At 44.9% G+C, this 15,951-nt stretch overlaps 2 protein-coding genes across 4 annotated transcripts in view; one reads left to right on the plus strand and one right to left on the minus strand.

Annotated features, from left to right (window-relative positions):
* LOC144667991 (abl interactor 1-like) overlaps positions 1-15,951 on the minus strand; it is an 85,702-nt gene that overhangs the window by 54,339 nt on the left and 15,412 nt on the right. The gene's annotated exons all lie outside the window — the stretch shown is intronic.
* The window catches only part of LOC144667990 (acyl-CoA-binding domain-containing protein 5-like), a 133,811-nt gene that overhangs the window by 2,146 nt on the left and 115,714 nt on the right, over positions 1-15,951 (plus strand). For all 3 annotated transcript variants that reach the window (XM_078529681.1, XM_078529680.1, XM_078529682.1), the window contains exon 2: positions 9,688-9,848. In XM_078529681.1, coding sequence (XP_078385807.1) covers positions 9,773-9,848 — 76 coding nt within the window. In that variant the 5' untranslated portion in view covers positions 9,688-9,772. The remainder of the gene's footprint in view (positions 1-9,687; positions 9,849-15,951) is intronic.

Here is a 15,951-nt window from a genome sequence, read left to right on the forward strand (position 1 = left end):
TAATTGAGGTAATTAATTGCCTCATCATAGATGTAAATCATCAACTACACTGAGATGTCCCCTCTGTTCATAGTACTGTCTGAGAATGGGGTTGTGTAGCATGTATGCTGGCCATCCTTTGCAGCAGGACTCTCTGACCTGAGCACATTCATTATCAGGTTTCTGTGAATCTCTGATTTCATTTAGTCACTGAGTTATTGCTGTTAGAGTTGTGAATTGTTATTGATGCAAAAGTTTCTACCTTTCCAACAAGGACTATATCACTTTGTTCAGGCCTTGCCACAGGGATACAGGACAAAGCATCCGCATCAGTCTGCTGTTTTCCCAGAACATGCTCCATCTTTGCATCAAACCTCATCATCCTCAGTCTGAATCATTGTACTCGTGGAGACATTCTGGTTAACTCTTTAGAATTTAAGAGTGTCACTAAGGGTTTGTGGTCTGTCTCTATCTTGAAGTGGAAACCAAGAACATAACTGGAAACTTTTCACAAGCACCTGTAGCAGTTAATGCTTCTTTCTCTATCACTGCTTATCTCTGTTCAGTCTCTGTCAGTGAACGGGATGCATAGTAAACTGCTTGTGCTTTCCATCCACCTGTATCAGAAAGAGTACAGCTCCCAATCCTGTAGAAGATACATCTGCAGCAACGATAGTGGATAGCTCTGTGTCATAGTGAGGTAAAATGTCAGGTGATATCAGCATCTTTGTCTCAAAAGATGTCTGTTGTGCTTCTTCCCAGCACTATGTATTGTTTCGTCGTAGCAGCTGACGTGATGGTTCATTGATGCGAGTGGATAGTGGCAATTTGCATTCTGGCCAAAGACATACTTCATTGACTGCACCAAGGACAGTTAGTTGTTGGAAAAGTTGTTATCAAACTGTATTACTCGTGCTATTCTGATTGCATTCTGATCTTTTTTCCCATTCCTCCCTTTTAGAAATTGTTTGTCCTCTGCTGGCATTTCCCAGCAGGTAGAGTGAGGGTCAGGAACTCAGTGTATGAGCAATCCCTGGAGTGAACCTACGGCTGGGATTTTCCGGCCCTTGCCCACTGCTAGGATCATCCGGTCCTGCCAAAAGTCAGGGCTGGGCTGCCAAATCTTCCACGGCGGGTCCCGCCATGATGGGGCCAGAAAATCCGAGTCTACATTTGATTCCTAATCAAGGGAGTGCAACAGTGTACAATATGTGGCTCTTACTTTGGTGCTGTTAGTGTTCCATGCCCTTGACGCTAAGGTGTTCCAGGTTAATTTAAATCTTTAGGAGCCATCTCCTGCACTGAGTGCCATGTGTGACATTGTATTGGTGATGCAAGTTTTTGTACAACTCAAAGGGTAGTTGGTATGGCCCCAACATTTGGTCAATATTTGCAGTGAGAGTTGGAAATAGTGGGCTGTGAGAGATGTATGGTGATGTTTTCTGTTCCTCTTGTTTTTGTGTGAATGTTTGTGCTCAGCAAGGCAGGCAGTGTCAGTGCTGGGGAGGGGTTAAAACATTTTTCCACTTTGGCATCTATTCACACAATATTTAGCATAGGCTATCTCCCTAAGTGACAATCTCAGCAATTCTTGCATCATTAACATTCCCCACAATTTGTGGGTATGAATGTGGTTGGCAGTTTACCTTGCAGCTGTGAGGAGAATTGTAGAATCATCGAATTTTACAGCAGGGAGGAGGCCATTTGGCCCATTGTATCCATGCCAGCAAACAAGGAGCCATCCAGCCTAATCCCGTTTTATGGCCCTTAGTCCACAGTACATATCCCAGTGCTTTTTAAGTGTTATGAGGGTTTCAAATTAATAAAAGGTAAATTAAAGACTGATTACGGTGTCATCAAATTCTCCTCTACACAAAAAGTGATCACTTGATTTCCAGATAAAATTGTGGAGATGATTTGGGCCAGAATTTTAAGTTCTCACGCTACCACCACCCCTCCCCGGTGGGCTCTGAGGTGGGAAGTGGGGGGGGGGGGGGGGGGGGGGGGGAGCGTGAAATTGCACAGGCGGGGTTCTCTCCAGGATCCCACCTGCCCCGACCTACGAATAATTTCACGCTGGGGTGAGCAGGGCCTAGGACGGGAAGCCCGCCCTTGCCCTAATTAAGGCCCCTAAGTGGCCACTTAATGGCAGTTTCCCCCCTCAGCCTCAATTTTTAGGTTGGTGGGCAGATGACAGATCAGTGGGGGGGGGAACCAGAAATGAAGGGAGTTAGATCTCAGGTGGAAAGGTTGGGGGGGGGGGGGGGGAGTTAGATCTCAGGTAGGAAGGTGGGGGAAGAGTTAGATCTCAGGTAGGAAGGTGGGGGAAGAGTTAGATCTCAGGTAGGAAGGTGGGGGAAGAGTTAGATCTTAGGTGGGAAGGTTGGCGGGGGGAGTTAGATCTCAGGTGAGAAGGTTGGGGGGGGGGGAGTTAGATCTCAGGTGGGAAGGTTGGGGGGGGGAAGAGTTAGATCTCAGGTGGGAAGGTTGCGGGGGGAGAGTTAGATCTCAGGTGGGAAGGTTGGGGGGGGAGTTAGATCTCAGGTGGGAAGGTTGGGGGGGGAGAGTTAGATCTCAGGTGAGAAGGTTGGGGGGGGGGAGAGTTAGATCTCAGGTGGGAAGGTCGGGGGGGGGGAGAGTTAGATCTCAGGTGGGAAGGTTGGTGGGGGGGGGGGAGTTAGATCTCAGGTGGGAAGGTTGGGGGGGGAAGTTAGATCTCAGGTGGGAAGGTTGGTGGTGGGGGGGGGGAAGAGTTAGATCTCAGGCGATAAGGTTGTGGGGGGGGGGAAGTTAGATCTCAGGTGGGAATGTTGAGGGGGGGGGGAGTTAGATCTCAGGTGGGAAGGTTGGGGGTTTGGTGGGGGGGGGGGGGGGAGGGAGTGCCTCCATCAGAAACCCCATTCCCCCACCCCACCCCCCACCCAACCTCCCCTTAAGGCCCGGTGACCTGCAGACCTCCTTCCCGCCTCCTGACTTTCCCCCCCCAAGATCCTCATCGCCTCCCCTCGTGAACCCCCAAGCCTTCCCGCCCCGCCCTGCCTGGCCTCGCCTCGCCTGGACCCCTGGCACCTTTTTCCTCCAGTTCCCTCGGACTGAGGCTGGGGCAGCTTCTTGCAGTGTCTCTTCCGGCCACTCCAGCGCTGTTCCTGGAGGGATGGGCCTGCTCCTCCCCCAGGCGGGGCTCCTCCCCCAGGCGGGGCTTCCCCCCCCCGCCCCTGAGTGAGGGGTGGGCGGGACCCGCTTATTTCCGACCAACGCCCGTTAGAGTGTAAAATGGCAGTTGGGCTCTGGGATTTTGTCCCCTCCATCCTAAAAGTTCTGGCCGTCGAATTAGTCAAGGGGGGTGGGGGGAGACTTCTGGATGCAATTGAAATGGGTTGTGTGGCCCTCCTCATCCATAAGTCTCTTGTGAAATGGAATAGATACAAATGCCTTCATCGTATGGATTTAAACCCTGTCCCAGAGCTTGGCAGGCAAGTTGCTAACTCACTAAAACACCCAGGTCCTCCCAGCAACACTTTACAGTGCTTTAAAATATTGTGGACTGAACTGTATGCGGGCGGGCGGCACGTACTACTCAGTACCCCCCCCCCAGAAGAAAAGGTTTCTACGTCTAGATCTAGTTTGGTGTATTTTGGCATGTTGCCCTCTGACCGTCTTCCCCCATTCTTCCCCCATTCACAGAATCACACTGTGCAGAAGAGGTCCTTCGGCCCATCCAGTCTGCACTGACACGTGAGAAACATCTGACCTACCTACCTAATCCCATTTACCAGCACTTGGCCCATAGCCTTGAATGTTATGACGTGCCAAGTGCTCATCCAGGTGCTTTTTAAAGGATGTGAGGCAACCAGCATCCACCACCCTCCAGGCAGCGCATTCCAGACCGTCACCACCCTCTGGGTAAAAAGGTTTTTCCTCACACCCCGCCCCCCCAAACCTCCTGCCCCTCACCTTGAACTTATGCCCCCTCGTGACTGACCCTTCAACTAAGGGGAACAGCTGCTCCATATCCACCCTGCCCATGCTCCTCATAATCTTGTACACCCTCGATCAGGTCACCCCTCAGTCTTCTCTGCTCCAACGAAAACAACCCAAGTCTATCCAACCTCTCTTCAGAACTTAAATGTTTCATCCCAGGCAACATCCTGGTGAATCTCCTCTGCACCCGCTCCAGTGCAATCACATCCTTCCTATAATGTGGCGACCAGAACTGCACACAGTACTCCAGCTGTGGCCTCACCAAGGTTCTATACAGCTCCAAAATGACCTCCCTACTTTTGTAATCTATGCCTCGATTGATAAAGGCAAGTGTCCCATATGCCTTTTTCACCACCCCACTAACATGCCCCTCTGCCTTCAGAGATCAATGAACACACACGCCAAGGTCCCTCTGTTTCTCAGAACTTCCTAGTGTCATGCCGTTCATTGAATACTTCTTTGTCAAATTACTCCTTCCAAAGTGTATCACCTCACACTTTTCAGGGTTAAATTCCATCTGCCACTTATCTGCCCATTTGACCATCCCGTCTATATTTTCCTGTAGCCCAAGACACTCAACCTCTCTGTTAACCACCCGGCCAATCTTTGTGTCATTCTTACAGGTTTTAGACTGCCAGTCATTGGCACTAAAAAGGGCCTTTCTCTGCAAGGTTCTTTCCAATTTCTTTTCCACCAGCCTTGGTTGGCTACATCCAGATTTTAAAAAAGAATGTGGAAATGTCAGCTGTCACAAATGGAGAAAGATCTATTGAGGCGAAGCTGACATCTGTTACCATTCGTTATTCTTGCACAGTTGGCATTTCCGCAATTTTTAATATGGACATATCCAGTCATCGTTGCGGTCACCCGAGCCTTTTCTACTTTTATCGAAGAGGCTGGGAATCTGGGAGCTCCAGGCAGCTTATGGAGCTGGGGGTTGGGGGCAGTGGGAGAGAGAGAGATAGAATAATAAAATTTCCTCAGGCTGTTGCCTGCAAAGGACAGATTGTGTTTGCATGAACGCCCAGAATAAGCAGAGGGAACTAACGGCAATAAAAGTTTCACCTGGCATTCTGCAATTTAGTGGAGATGTTAACCTGTTTCAAAAAAATGTGTTAATACCTGCATTAAAGAGCTCTAAACATTAATCCACTGTATCAATGACAGGAATTTCTAAGATATATTATTCATAACTAGACATTTATGTGTGGTAAAGATCTGAATTTTTTACGAGTGGCATTAAACTACAATACAGGGCAGTTCATTTACAGTGATTTGTATATATGATGCGCCGAGCCATGTGAATTCTTAGTTACAGAGTGATCACGGACTGGTAAAGCTACTAAAAAATCTAGTTAGGATTCGGGACAAAGAGTCAAACTACATTCCTATTTCCCGGCTTGCCGCTCTCAAAACGTAATTGGGAAATAAATAACTTGTCATAATCTCTTGCCGCAAATTTGTATAAACATGGTGGCTGCAGCTCCGTATCCTGTGGTCATTTCAGGTATATTTGATTGATTGATGCTGTTGATTGTAACATGTGGCCTTGCTTAAAATCTCCTTCTCCTCCACCTCCCTATTACTCCCCAAATATAATCAGCTCTTTAGGTTGTCATTTTGTTGCTAATATTATGCAAGGTGCTAATTTCCTTCCTGCCTGCTGCAGAGCTGTTAGCCAGCAGGTGACATGAGCTTATGTCACACACTAGGAGAACACTTGTGGCTGCTTGTGTCTCAAGAACTTGCAAGCCAAAGCGCATTCATTTCCTGTCCACAGCTGCTTCATTCATAGTGGTGGCTCCTAGCATTTCTAGCTTTCCTGGATGTGCAATACTGATTCAATGAGATGTTGTCCCTCCTTGTTCTTTAGCAAATGAAGAAGACTGAAAGATTCTATGAGGAAATAGGGTTGTCCCACTTCCCATACCGTAAGCGAAAGGAACCTGTTAACATAGCTTATTTTTTGAACCTTTTGCTTGGATAGTTTTGTTCCTCTCTCCATGGGAAATTCCTGGTCTTGACTTAGCAACTGTCCACATGATTGAAACTGGGGACTCTTTGTATAGAAAATCATAGATGGAGACTACATCCCAACACTCATTGATGAGGTGTTGTGAGAGTGGCTATCACTTTGCATTGTGGCACTCATCCAGAATGTTAGTACATAAGATTGTTGAAAGATCTTTGCTTATAAGTAACATGTGTCCTTCAACTGAAGGAGAAAACATCTGTGTAAATGTGCAACCAAGCTCTCCTGTGATAAAAGTAGATCAGTCTGGGGTAGGTTCGTGGAACAGTATGAAAACTGTACAAGTAACTTCTGTAAAATAAATCTAGGACTAATGCAATTCAGGGGTATCCAACCTAGGGTTAGTTTATTGCAAAGATAAAAACAAAAAGCTAAAAGCTACTGCGGATGCTGGAAATCCAAAACAAAATAAAAACAGAATTACCTGGAAAAACTCAGCAAGTCTGGCAGCATCGGCAGAGAAGAAATCAGTCAACGTTTCGAGCCCTCATGGCCCTTCAGCAGAACTGAAGCATAGTTTCAACAAGGGAGAAATATAAATTGGTTTAAGGTGGGTGGGGGGGGAAGAGACACATTGAGGGTGTGGTGTGAGCAGATAATCAAAAGATGTCAGAGACAAAAGGGTCAAAGAGGTGTTGAAGGTGGTGGTCTTTGTCTGAGAAAAGTGCTAATTAAGAATGCAAGACAGGATATTCAAAGTACAGCTCTAGTGGGGGTGGGGTGGAAAGACTAAAGGTTTTAGTTTTAGATTTAAAAATAATGGAAATAGGTGGGGAAAGAAGAATCTATATAAATTATTGAAAAAAAAGGCGGGTGGGGGGGGGAAAAGAAACGGGGTGGGGATGGGGGGAGGGGGGTTTAAGATCTAAAGTTGTTGAATTCAATATTCAGCCCAGAAGGCTGTAAAGTGCCTAGTCGGAAGATGAGGTGCTGTTCCTCCAGTTTGCGTTGGGCTTCACTGGAACAATGCAGCAAGCCAAGGACAGACATGTGGGCAAGAGAACAGGGTGGAGTGTTAAAATGGCAAGCGACAGGGAGGTTTGGGTCTTTCTTGCGGACAGACCGCAGGTGTTCCGCAAAACGGTCGCCCAGTTTGCGTTTGGTCTCTCCAATGTAGAGGCCAGTCTCCTCTACATTGGAGAGACCAAACGCAAACTGGGCGACCGTTTTGCGGAACACCTGCGGTCTGTCCGCAAGAAAGACCCAAACCTCCCTGTCGCTTGCCATTTTAACACTCCACCCTGTTCTCTTGCCCACATGTCTGTCCTTGGCTTGCTGCATTGTTCCAGTGAAGCCCAACGCAAACTGGAGGAACAGCACCTCATCTTCCGACTAGGCACTTTACAGCCTTCTGGGCTGAATATTGAATTCAACAACTTTAGATCTTAAACCCCCCTCCCCCCATCCCCACCCCGTTTCTTTTCCCCCCCCCACCCGCCTTTTTTTTCAATAATTTATATAGATTCTTCTTTCCCCACCTATTTCCATTATTTTTAAATCTAAAACTAAAACCTTTAGTCTTTCCACCCCACCCCCACTAGAGCTGTACTTTGAATATCCTGTCTTGCATTCTTAATTAGCACTTTTCTCAGACAAAGACCACCACCTTCAACACCTCTTTGACCCTTTTGTCTCTGACATCTTTTGATTATCTGCTCACACCACACCCTCAATGTGTCTCTTCCCCCCCCACCCACCTTAAACCAATTTATATTTCTCCCTTGTTGAAACTATGCTTCAGTTCTGCTGAAGGGCCATGAGGGCTCGAAACGTTGACTGATTTCTTCTCCGCCGATGCTGCCAGACTTGCTGAGTTTTTCCAGGTAATTCTGTTTTTATTTTGTTTTAGTTTATTGCAATATCACTGTTCACAATACTTGGCATTATAACTTGATGATCACTGCTGTGCTATAGGTCTCTGAATTAAGGTCATTTATTTTGTGACATAATGCTATCATCTTTTATTACTTTTATTTTGGCTTGTTCTAAGCATCACCAAAAATCAATGGTGTAATCACTCCTGTGCCATAGCCCGTCATAACTGATGTGGTTATGAAATCGTCCATCAGATTAACGTGATTATGAAGCTTGGCGCTTCAGAAATACAGGGCTGTATATCTCGCTGGCAGTTTGTTTTGTTGTCAGGCTTGTCAATTTTTCAGTAATTCTTCTTCCTCTGATAAATTAGACTTTTCGAAGGTGGCCTTTGAAGCTCATTGCTTATTGACTCTGTGCCTACCAATGTGGGTGGTGGATACACTCCTCACAGAAGTGGCAGTGGAGAGAAAGGAAATGATGTTCAGAGGACATAAGGTAGAAGAACAAGGAAAATGAATGATTGCTGATCTAAAAATTCTAATTTTCATAATGCGAGGATGTATGCACGTCCAAACATGGTTACTCAGATCCTATTCTTGCAGCGAACCACAGACACCTGCCTATATTTGTTGTGAACAGAATGTACTGAGGTTTTGCACAGTGTGGTGTCTGCAACTTACCATGTAGGATGGTGCGTGTATTTTTAAAGGATATTGTGGCTTTGTTACAATAGTTTCAAGATTACAATTCAGTCATTGACCATCATAGCAGTTTTTAAGATGTGGTGAGCTTGTCCTCAGGCTGTTCGCATCCCTCTAAACAGGCCAGAAGCTGGGAATTCTGTGGCGAGTAACTTGCCCCCTGACTCCCCAATGCCTGTCCACCATCTACAAGGCACAAGTCTGGAGTGTGATAGAATATTCTCCACTTGCCTGGATGGGTGCAGCTCCAACAACACTCAAGAAGTTTGACACCATCCAGGACAAAGCAGCAGCTTGATTGGCACCACATCCACAAACATTCACTCCCTCCACCACCAATGGCAGCAGTGTGTGCCATCTACAAGATGCACTGCAGCAACTCATCAAAGCTCCTTCGACAGCACCTTCCAAACCCGTGACCTCTACCACCTAGAAGGACAAGGGCAGCAGACACATGTGGGAACGTATGCTGCAAGCTCCCCTCCAAGTCAGTCACCATCTTGACATGGAAATATATCACCGTTCATTCACCATCGCGGGTCAAAATCCTGGAGCTCCTTTCCTAACAGCACTGTGGGTGTACCCACACCACGTGGACTGCAGCGGTTCAAGAAGGTGGCTTACCAGCACCTTCTGAAGGGCAATTAGGGATGGGCAACAAATGCTGGCCAAGCCAGTGACACTCACATCCCATGGAAGAATTAAAAAGCATAAGTGGGCAGGTCTTTGCACGATGTCTTTCAGGCACTTCTGACACTTCAGTACCCCTGAAGCACAGTGCCAGAGTAGATTATGTCCTCATATCCTTGTGCAGGACTTGAATACATCAACCTTTGAACTAAGGGGAGGCAGTACTAATTTGAGCAAGATGGCACTGTGCCTTTATCATCCCAGTGACAGTGGACGTCATCTCTGACTTCAGTGAAGGATTAGCTATGAGAATCACCGAATGTTCATGAATAATAATATATAGTTAACTGCAAAATATCTATTATAATTTATCATTAATACTTTATACTTTACTGTAACAGTCCACACCACCCATCAACCAAGAATTTGACTATTGATATTTGCTGTAAGTGGCACAAAATCCTTCTTTGGGGATCACCATTCTGCAACTCACGGCATGAGAGATCCAAAAGTCGTTCAATGTCTGTTCTATATTTTTACCAACAGCTTTGTAGGACAACAGAAAGCCCGATGTGTTTTCCCAAAACTGGATCACTGAATTGAGCGTTCCACATACGCATGCAACTACATCATGGTTGAAGTTCAGTCCGACTGCCAGAGACAGTTTCAGGCTGCCGTGTCAGTCATCCAGGCCCTGCCAAAAAATGGTGAGTGCGTTTTTCTTAAATTAATTCTGACCTTACAATATTTAAGCAGGAGTGGTATAAGATAGAGACCATTTCATAGTTTTCTTCCCAGTTATTTTCTTGTCTCTTCTTTGCCTCGCAAACTATTCTTCACCTGAGAAGCCTGCCAGGAAATCTACTCCCAAGCCTTTGCCGGTGCTAATCACACTGTAATGAGGTGCGTTTAGTTTCGAGGCTAATTACTCAGTAATTTTGAAGATGAGGATTGGACAACCATACGTTTTTCAGATTGGTATTTTTTTGTTTCAAAAGGGCACGCTCATTCTCCTAGTTCACATGTTCTAATGTAATCAAAGCCGTTGGCACAGTCTTATTTAGAAATATCCCATCCCTATCCTGCTTTGGGACAGGCACAATCTGGCAGCTGTTGTGCGGGAAAGACTCTGGGGTGAATCAGCCTGAGTTTTCCACCCTTCCTGTCGGAAAGCAATTAGCTTTTATCTGGTAGTTCCCTCTGGTGGCTTGGCTGGGATATGGTGTTCTACATGAGAAATTTTAGGCACAAATGTTAGTCTTTTAACTCTGTGATACAGACTGTGCGTTGTTGTAATTTTCTCCTGCCGGTAGAAAGGATGCTTTGGTATATTGTGAAAGAATTGTTTATTTTCACTAGCATTGGTGATGACCTTTTTCTGTTCTCCTTTGGCACTGCCCATACCTCCCCATATGCCCCTCTCTTACCGACAACAACTTGCACTTATATAGCACCTTCAACACAATGAAATGTTGCCAGACACTTCACAGAGGCTTGCAAAACAAAATATGACACCCAACTACATGAGCTATTAGGACAGATGACCTAAAGCTTGGTCAAAGTGATAGGTTTAAAGGAGTGCCTTAAAGAAGAAAAGCAATTTAGAAAGACAAAGAGGCATAGGGAGAGCTAAGGGTCTAGGCAGCTGATGGCATGGCCACCAATGGTGGAGCGATTATAATCGGGGATGCTCAAAAAGCCAAAATTAAAGGAGCGTAGTTATCTCAAAAGGTTGTAGGGCTGGAGAAAATGAGGGAGATATGAAGGGTCAGGCCATGGAGGGATTTGAAAACAAGGATGAAAATTTTAAATTCAAGGTATTGTTTAACTGGGAGCCAGGGGTGATGGGTGAACGACACAGACAGCAGAATTTTGGATGAGCTCAAGTTTATGGAGGGCAGAATGTGGGAGGCCAGCTCGGAGTGTGTTACAATAGTTAATTTTTACTTTCTTGTGGGCCACTAACAAGATGACTGTCTCCCTGTCCCGAACCTCTCGGTTTGTTGTTGACTCCATATAGTCCCTCTCGCAATGCCCCTTTTAATGTTGCTCTTTGGTGCCACCTCTGGCCGAGGTTTGCAAATACCTGTGTAGGTAGAGTTTCCACCCGCTTAGGTAACATCATTGATACCTGAGCAGAAATAGATGAACCAGCGGAAAAGATCAGGGAATTTTAAATGAAAGTGAGTTATTCCTGAAATCACTTGCACTTGTGCTTTTCACCATGTTTCGTGCTGATTCAAGATTCAAGCTGCTGCATCAGACCTGGCCACACACCCGGGACAACATCACGTGATTCTGTTGTACAGGAAAGGCTCATCAAATTGCGCATATTTTCTTTCATGCACAGACACTAGTAGGCACATTTTCAAAGCTTTTTCATAATCCAAAATTATTGAATCTACTAAGAAATTGACTAGTGTACGCCCAATAAATGTAGTAACTGGATTGGTATAGCTTTTAAAGAAATTTTCCGTTTTTTAAATCAGATTACTCACTGGTGACAAACTGGACACTTACTAAAAATGCTTATTTTTCGGCTGCATTAATAAAACTTCCGGGGTCACTGCTCTTAAATAGAAACAAAGAAACTAGGAGCAGGAGTGGGCCATTCGGCCCTTTGAGCCTGCTCCACCATTCAATATGATCATGGCTGATCCTCTATCTCAATGCCATATTCCCGCTTTCTCTCCATACCCCTTGATGCCCCCTAATATCCAAAAAATTATCAATTTTTTTCTTGAATATACTCAGTGATCCAGCCTCCACAGCCTTCGGTGGTAGAGAATTCCCCAAGTTGACCACCTTCTGAGTGAAGAAATTTTTCCTCATCTCAGTCCTAAATGACCTGCCCCTGAAACTGTGGCCCCTTGTTCTAGACTCCCCAATCAGGGGAAACATCTTCCCTGCATCTAGTCTGTCTAGCCCTGTTAGAATTTTATGTTTAAATCAGATCCCCTCTCATTCTTCTAAACTCTAGTTAATACAGGCCCAGTTGAACCAATCTCTCCTCATTTGACAGTCCTGCCATCCCCGGTATCAGCCTAGTGAACCTTCGCTGCACTCCCTTTACAGCAAGTATATCCTTTCTTAGGTAGAGAGACCAAAACTGCACGCAATACTCCAGGTGTGGTCTCACCAAGGCCTTGTGATAGATCAAGGAATTTTTTAAAAATAAAAATAAGTAAACAATTATGTTGCCTGATTGATGGAAGATTTTACATTCACGGTTACCCAAATTAATTTTATCAAAATCTTATACTGTAACCTAACTTGCACAATTTTGAGCAAATTTTTGACAGTTTCCTGATTGCACCCTGTAGTGTTCAGTTGTTCTGTGTGTGGTTATGACAGTCTGGTAATTGATCTATGCTCACTGTGCTTGATTAATTAAGCCTGAATGTGGACTCAGCTAATGTAAACAGAGCTGCTAGAAGAAGCTTGAGATGGGATAAGCATGGTGCAGACATTTTGTGATTGCAGAGATGTTTTAAAACACTGTAAATAAAGTTCCTACACACTTAGAAACTAGTGTCACCTCTGTATTGCTCTGAGGCAAATCAATCATATAAAATGTACAATACATGCTAAGTGGAAGCTGTACCCCTAAAGTGAAAATATCTAGACTCATAAAGTGGTACATTATCACAGAGTGTTGCATAACACTGCAAAGTGCTATTAGGACAACTTTATTTACACACCTTAGCTCCTGACACCAATCTGCCTAACGCCCAGGGAATGGTCACACATGCACACTTGGCAAGCACTGCGTCTGCCGGTGCATGTGCGGCTGCTGACAGTGGTGAGCTGGTGCCAGTATGGGTCTGTGCCTGCACAAAGTGATTCCACTCAATACCTGCAGCTTGGGTGGCTGCCCTGTCCATTTCTCGCCCGCTCACTCCGCTGCCTTTTGCTCATGCCCCTATTATGATTTTTCTTCCTTCCCAATTTATTTTGTCCAAACAAGGGAAGTTTTCTTCTCTGGGTTTCAGTTGGTTGATTGAAAACCTAGTTTCCTTGAGCATTTTCCTCATTCCACTGTATAACCTCAAGCTTTTGGGAAATCTGAAAGCGGCCTTTTCAAACTCCACAAACCATTCACTTCTCCAGCTTTAATAACTTGAAATAAGGCACTTTATTGTACACAGCTTGGTCATGTAGGTTTGAGTTGGTTGTTCCTCCACTTTTGCATATCTGTGCCACCTTTGAAACCATCACAGGAAGTGCGCCCCCTCCAGTTACAGTGTCAGCAAACTCAGCTTTATCTACAGGCATCGCAGGCAAAACTGTTACCAAGGACATTTCATTGGAACACCACATTTAGGAATTTAGATAGAGATACAGAAGGAATTGTGATATAAACAAAACTCAAGTCAGGAAATTTGGAATGGGAAGCTTATTCTACTTCGTCACACATAAATGATCAAAACTGCTTCAGGAATTGAACAAATTCAATATGTGACAGATCCCTAAGGCCTACAACTTTAGCTCAATAAAAAATAACAGGCACAACTGAAAATGCAAAGTAGGAATGTCAGCACCCCAATCCCTGGGTATACCGAGGGAGATTAGGGTTGCCAACCCTTCAGGATTTGCAGCTCAATCTCCAGGACACTGCTAATCATCAAGATATTAAAAAAGATAGTTTTTTTTTAAATGTTCTTTGAATATTTCTTTTTACCAGATATAAAAATATTGAAAATGGGGGGGAAAAAGTGCTGTTTGGCTGGCAGTCAAGCATCATCCAATTGGGCAATGAGTGTTGTTGCTTTCTGACTGGCATAGGAAAACAGTGCGTCACAAGGATGGATGTATTAGCCGACTAATGGCTGGAGGGTGGGGACAAGTCATGTGATGAAACCTCCAGGAATACAATTAATCACAGTTGGCAACCCTAAAGGTGATCTGAAGAAAGTGTGTAACCAACCGGCAGATATTATGCACGCCCCTCAGACATAGAATTCCCAGTGGAAAATGGTATCAGTCCTGTTGCATATGTTAACAATGCCATAGAGGTGAAAATAATGCAGTGGGAGGCTTGAGGCCTCTGAGCAGACTAGAGAAGCATAAAATAAAGCTGAGAATTCTCTCAACATTTAATTTTATAAAATAACCAGGCTTGGCAAATCACTATTTAAATTTTTTATCTAGCCTTAATTAAATTTGATTGGGGTGGGGGAGATTATTATCTCCTCACAACAGACTCCTGAGGGCTGATTAAAGTTTAATAACCGCCTGTTACTCCAGTTCTCTTGAGGAAATTGAGCTCTAATGTAGAACAAGAATGCAGAAAATAGGCTTATCTGTTCCTGGTTAGGAGGATGTTATAGGTTTTCCTGGATATAACCCAAAACTCAATTTGCTGTCTGCCGACATATAGAGCATTTGATGGGATTTATAGTGCTGAACGTATCTTGAGCGGATTAAAAGTGTCTTTTTTTTTTGGCTTTTGCAAACAAATGAAGGGAGGTGGTTGGGAGCTCAGCATACTGTCTAGGCTGAATATCTCTGTCATTTTGTGTCTGTGTCAGCACCTATAAAAACGGGCTGCAAAGTTCAGCATGTTGCTAATTAAGTCAGAGTCCTGAGTCTCCATTCAATGCTGCCAAATAGATATATATCAAAGAAGTAAATGTGTCTGTGCCACGCTTACACTCTTGCCCGTAGGGAACTTTGGTGTGATGATAGGCAGAATTTTGCCCTCGGATGGCGGGCGGGCCCCACCGGCTCGGCGGCGGGCGGACAGCTGACCCCCGCCACCGAAACGGGGCTCGCCAATTAAGGCCCACAGGAAGTCCTGTGCGGGGGTGGAGGGATTCCCCAACTGTCAAAGTGCGCTCTTTCACGCTGCTCCCTGAGGCAAAGTGCTGTCTCAGGCAGTTTACTGACAGGTAAGAAAAGTCAAAAAATAGAGAAATATTAAAATTATTAACATGTCCCCCTCATGTGACAATGTCACACGAGATGGGACATGTTAATAAGAAACACATAAAGTTTATTAAATTTTTAAAAAACGGACATGAAACCTCATCCTGCCAGTGGATGAAGTTTCATGTATAATCAGGAGCCCGCTGGGGCTCCTGGCCTGCCCGCCAGCCTTAAGCTTGGATGGGCAGGTCTTTAATTATCTTAATTACTCTGTCAATGGCCTCAATTGGCCATTGACAGGTCAGCAGGCGGACAGCTGATTTCGCTGTCTGCCCGCCTTCCTAAAAATTTAAAGGGACCGGGATGACGTCGGGGGTTCCTCCTGACCTCATCCCGCGTCATTTTCCCCTCGGCGAGCAGGCCCCGCCCCCAAATCGCCAAGAGGAAAATCCTGACCGATGTTTCTGAAAAAATACAATTCTCACTTTGGTCACCGCAAGTTGTTGATATTTTGTGATCAGGGTGCGTGTGTGGTTTTAAAGTCATGGTTTGAGCCACAACTTGTCAAATGTTGGAGCCAGAGAAGCCAATGTTAAAAATACTAGAAATCTGAGATTGAGATATATTTTCAAATTGACCGCATTCTGAATACGTATTGTGCTTGTACTCCATTCATCTGTAAACTTTTCTCAGACATCAACACATTTGCAATAAATAGGCTGAAGCTACCTTACATGTTACATTAAGAAATGCAAAATGAGATGTTAAACATTTCTATATGAATCTCATCAATTGCAAAGTTGTAGTAATCTGAGATGTAATATACCTTTAAGACAAGTATTGTAATGTGAGGGCATATGATCGTATTGTCCAATAGCAGAGTAGCGCTGGCTACCTATATGTGAGAGAGTCTTGAGTTAGTCACGATGAGTGAAGAGTTTT

This window comes from Cetorhinus maximus, chromosome 25 (genome assembly GCF_964194155.1).
Source record: "Cetorhinus maximus chromosome 25, sCetMax3.hap1.1, whole genome shotgun sequence".
NCBI classification, from domain to species: domain Eukaryota; kingdom Metazoa; phylum Chordata; class Chondrichthyes; order Lamniformes; family Cetorhinidae; genus Cetorhinus; species Cetorhinus maximus.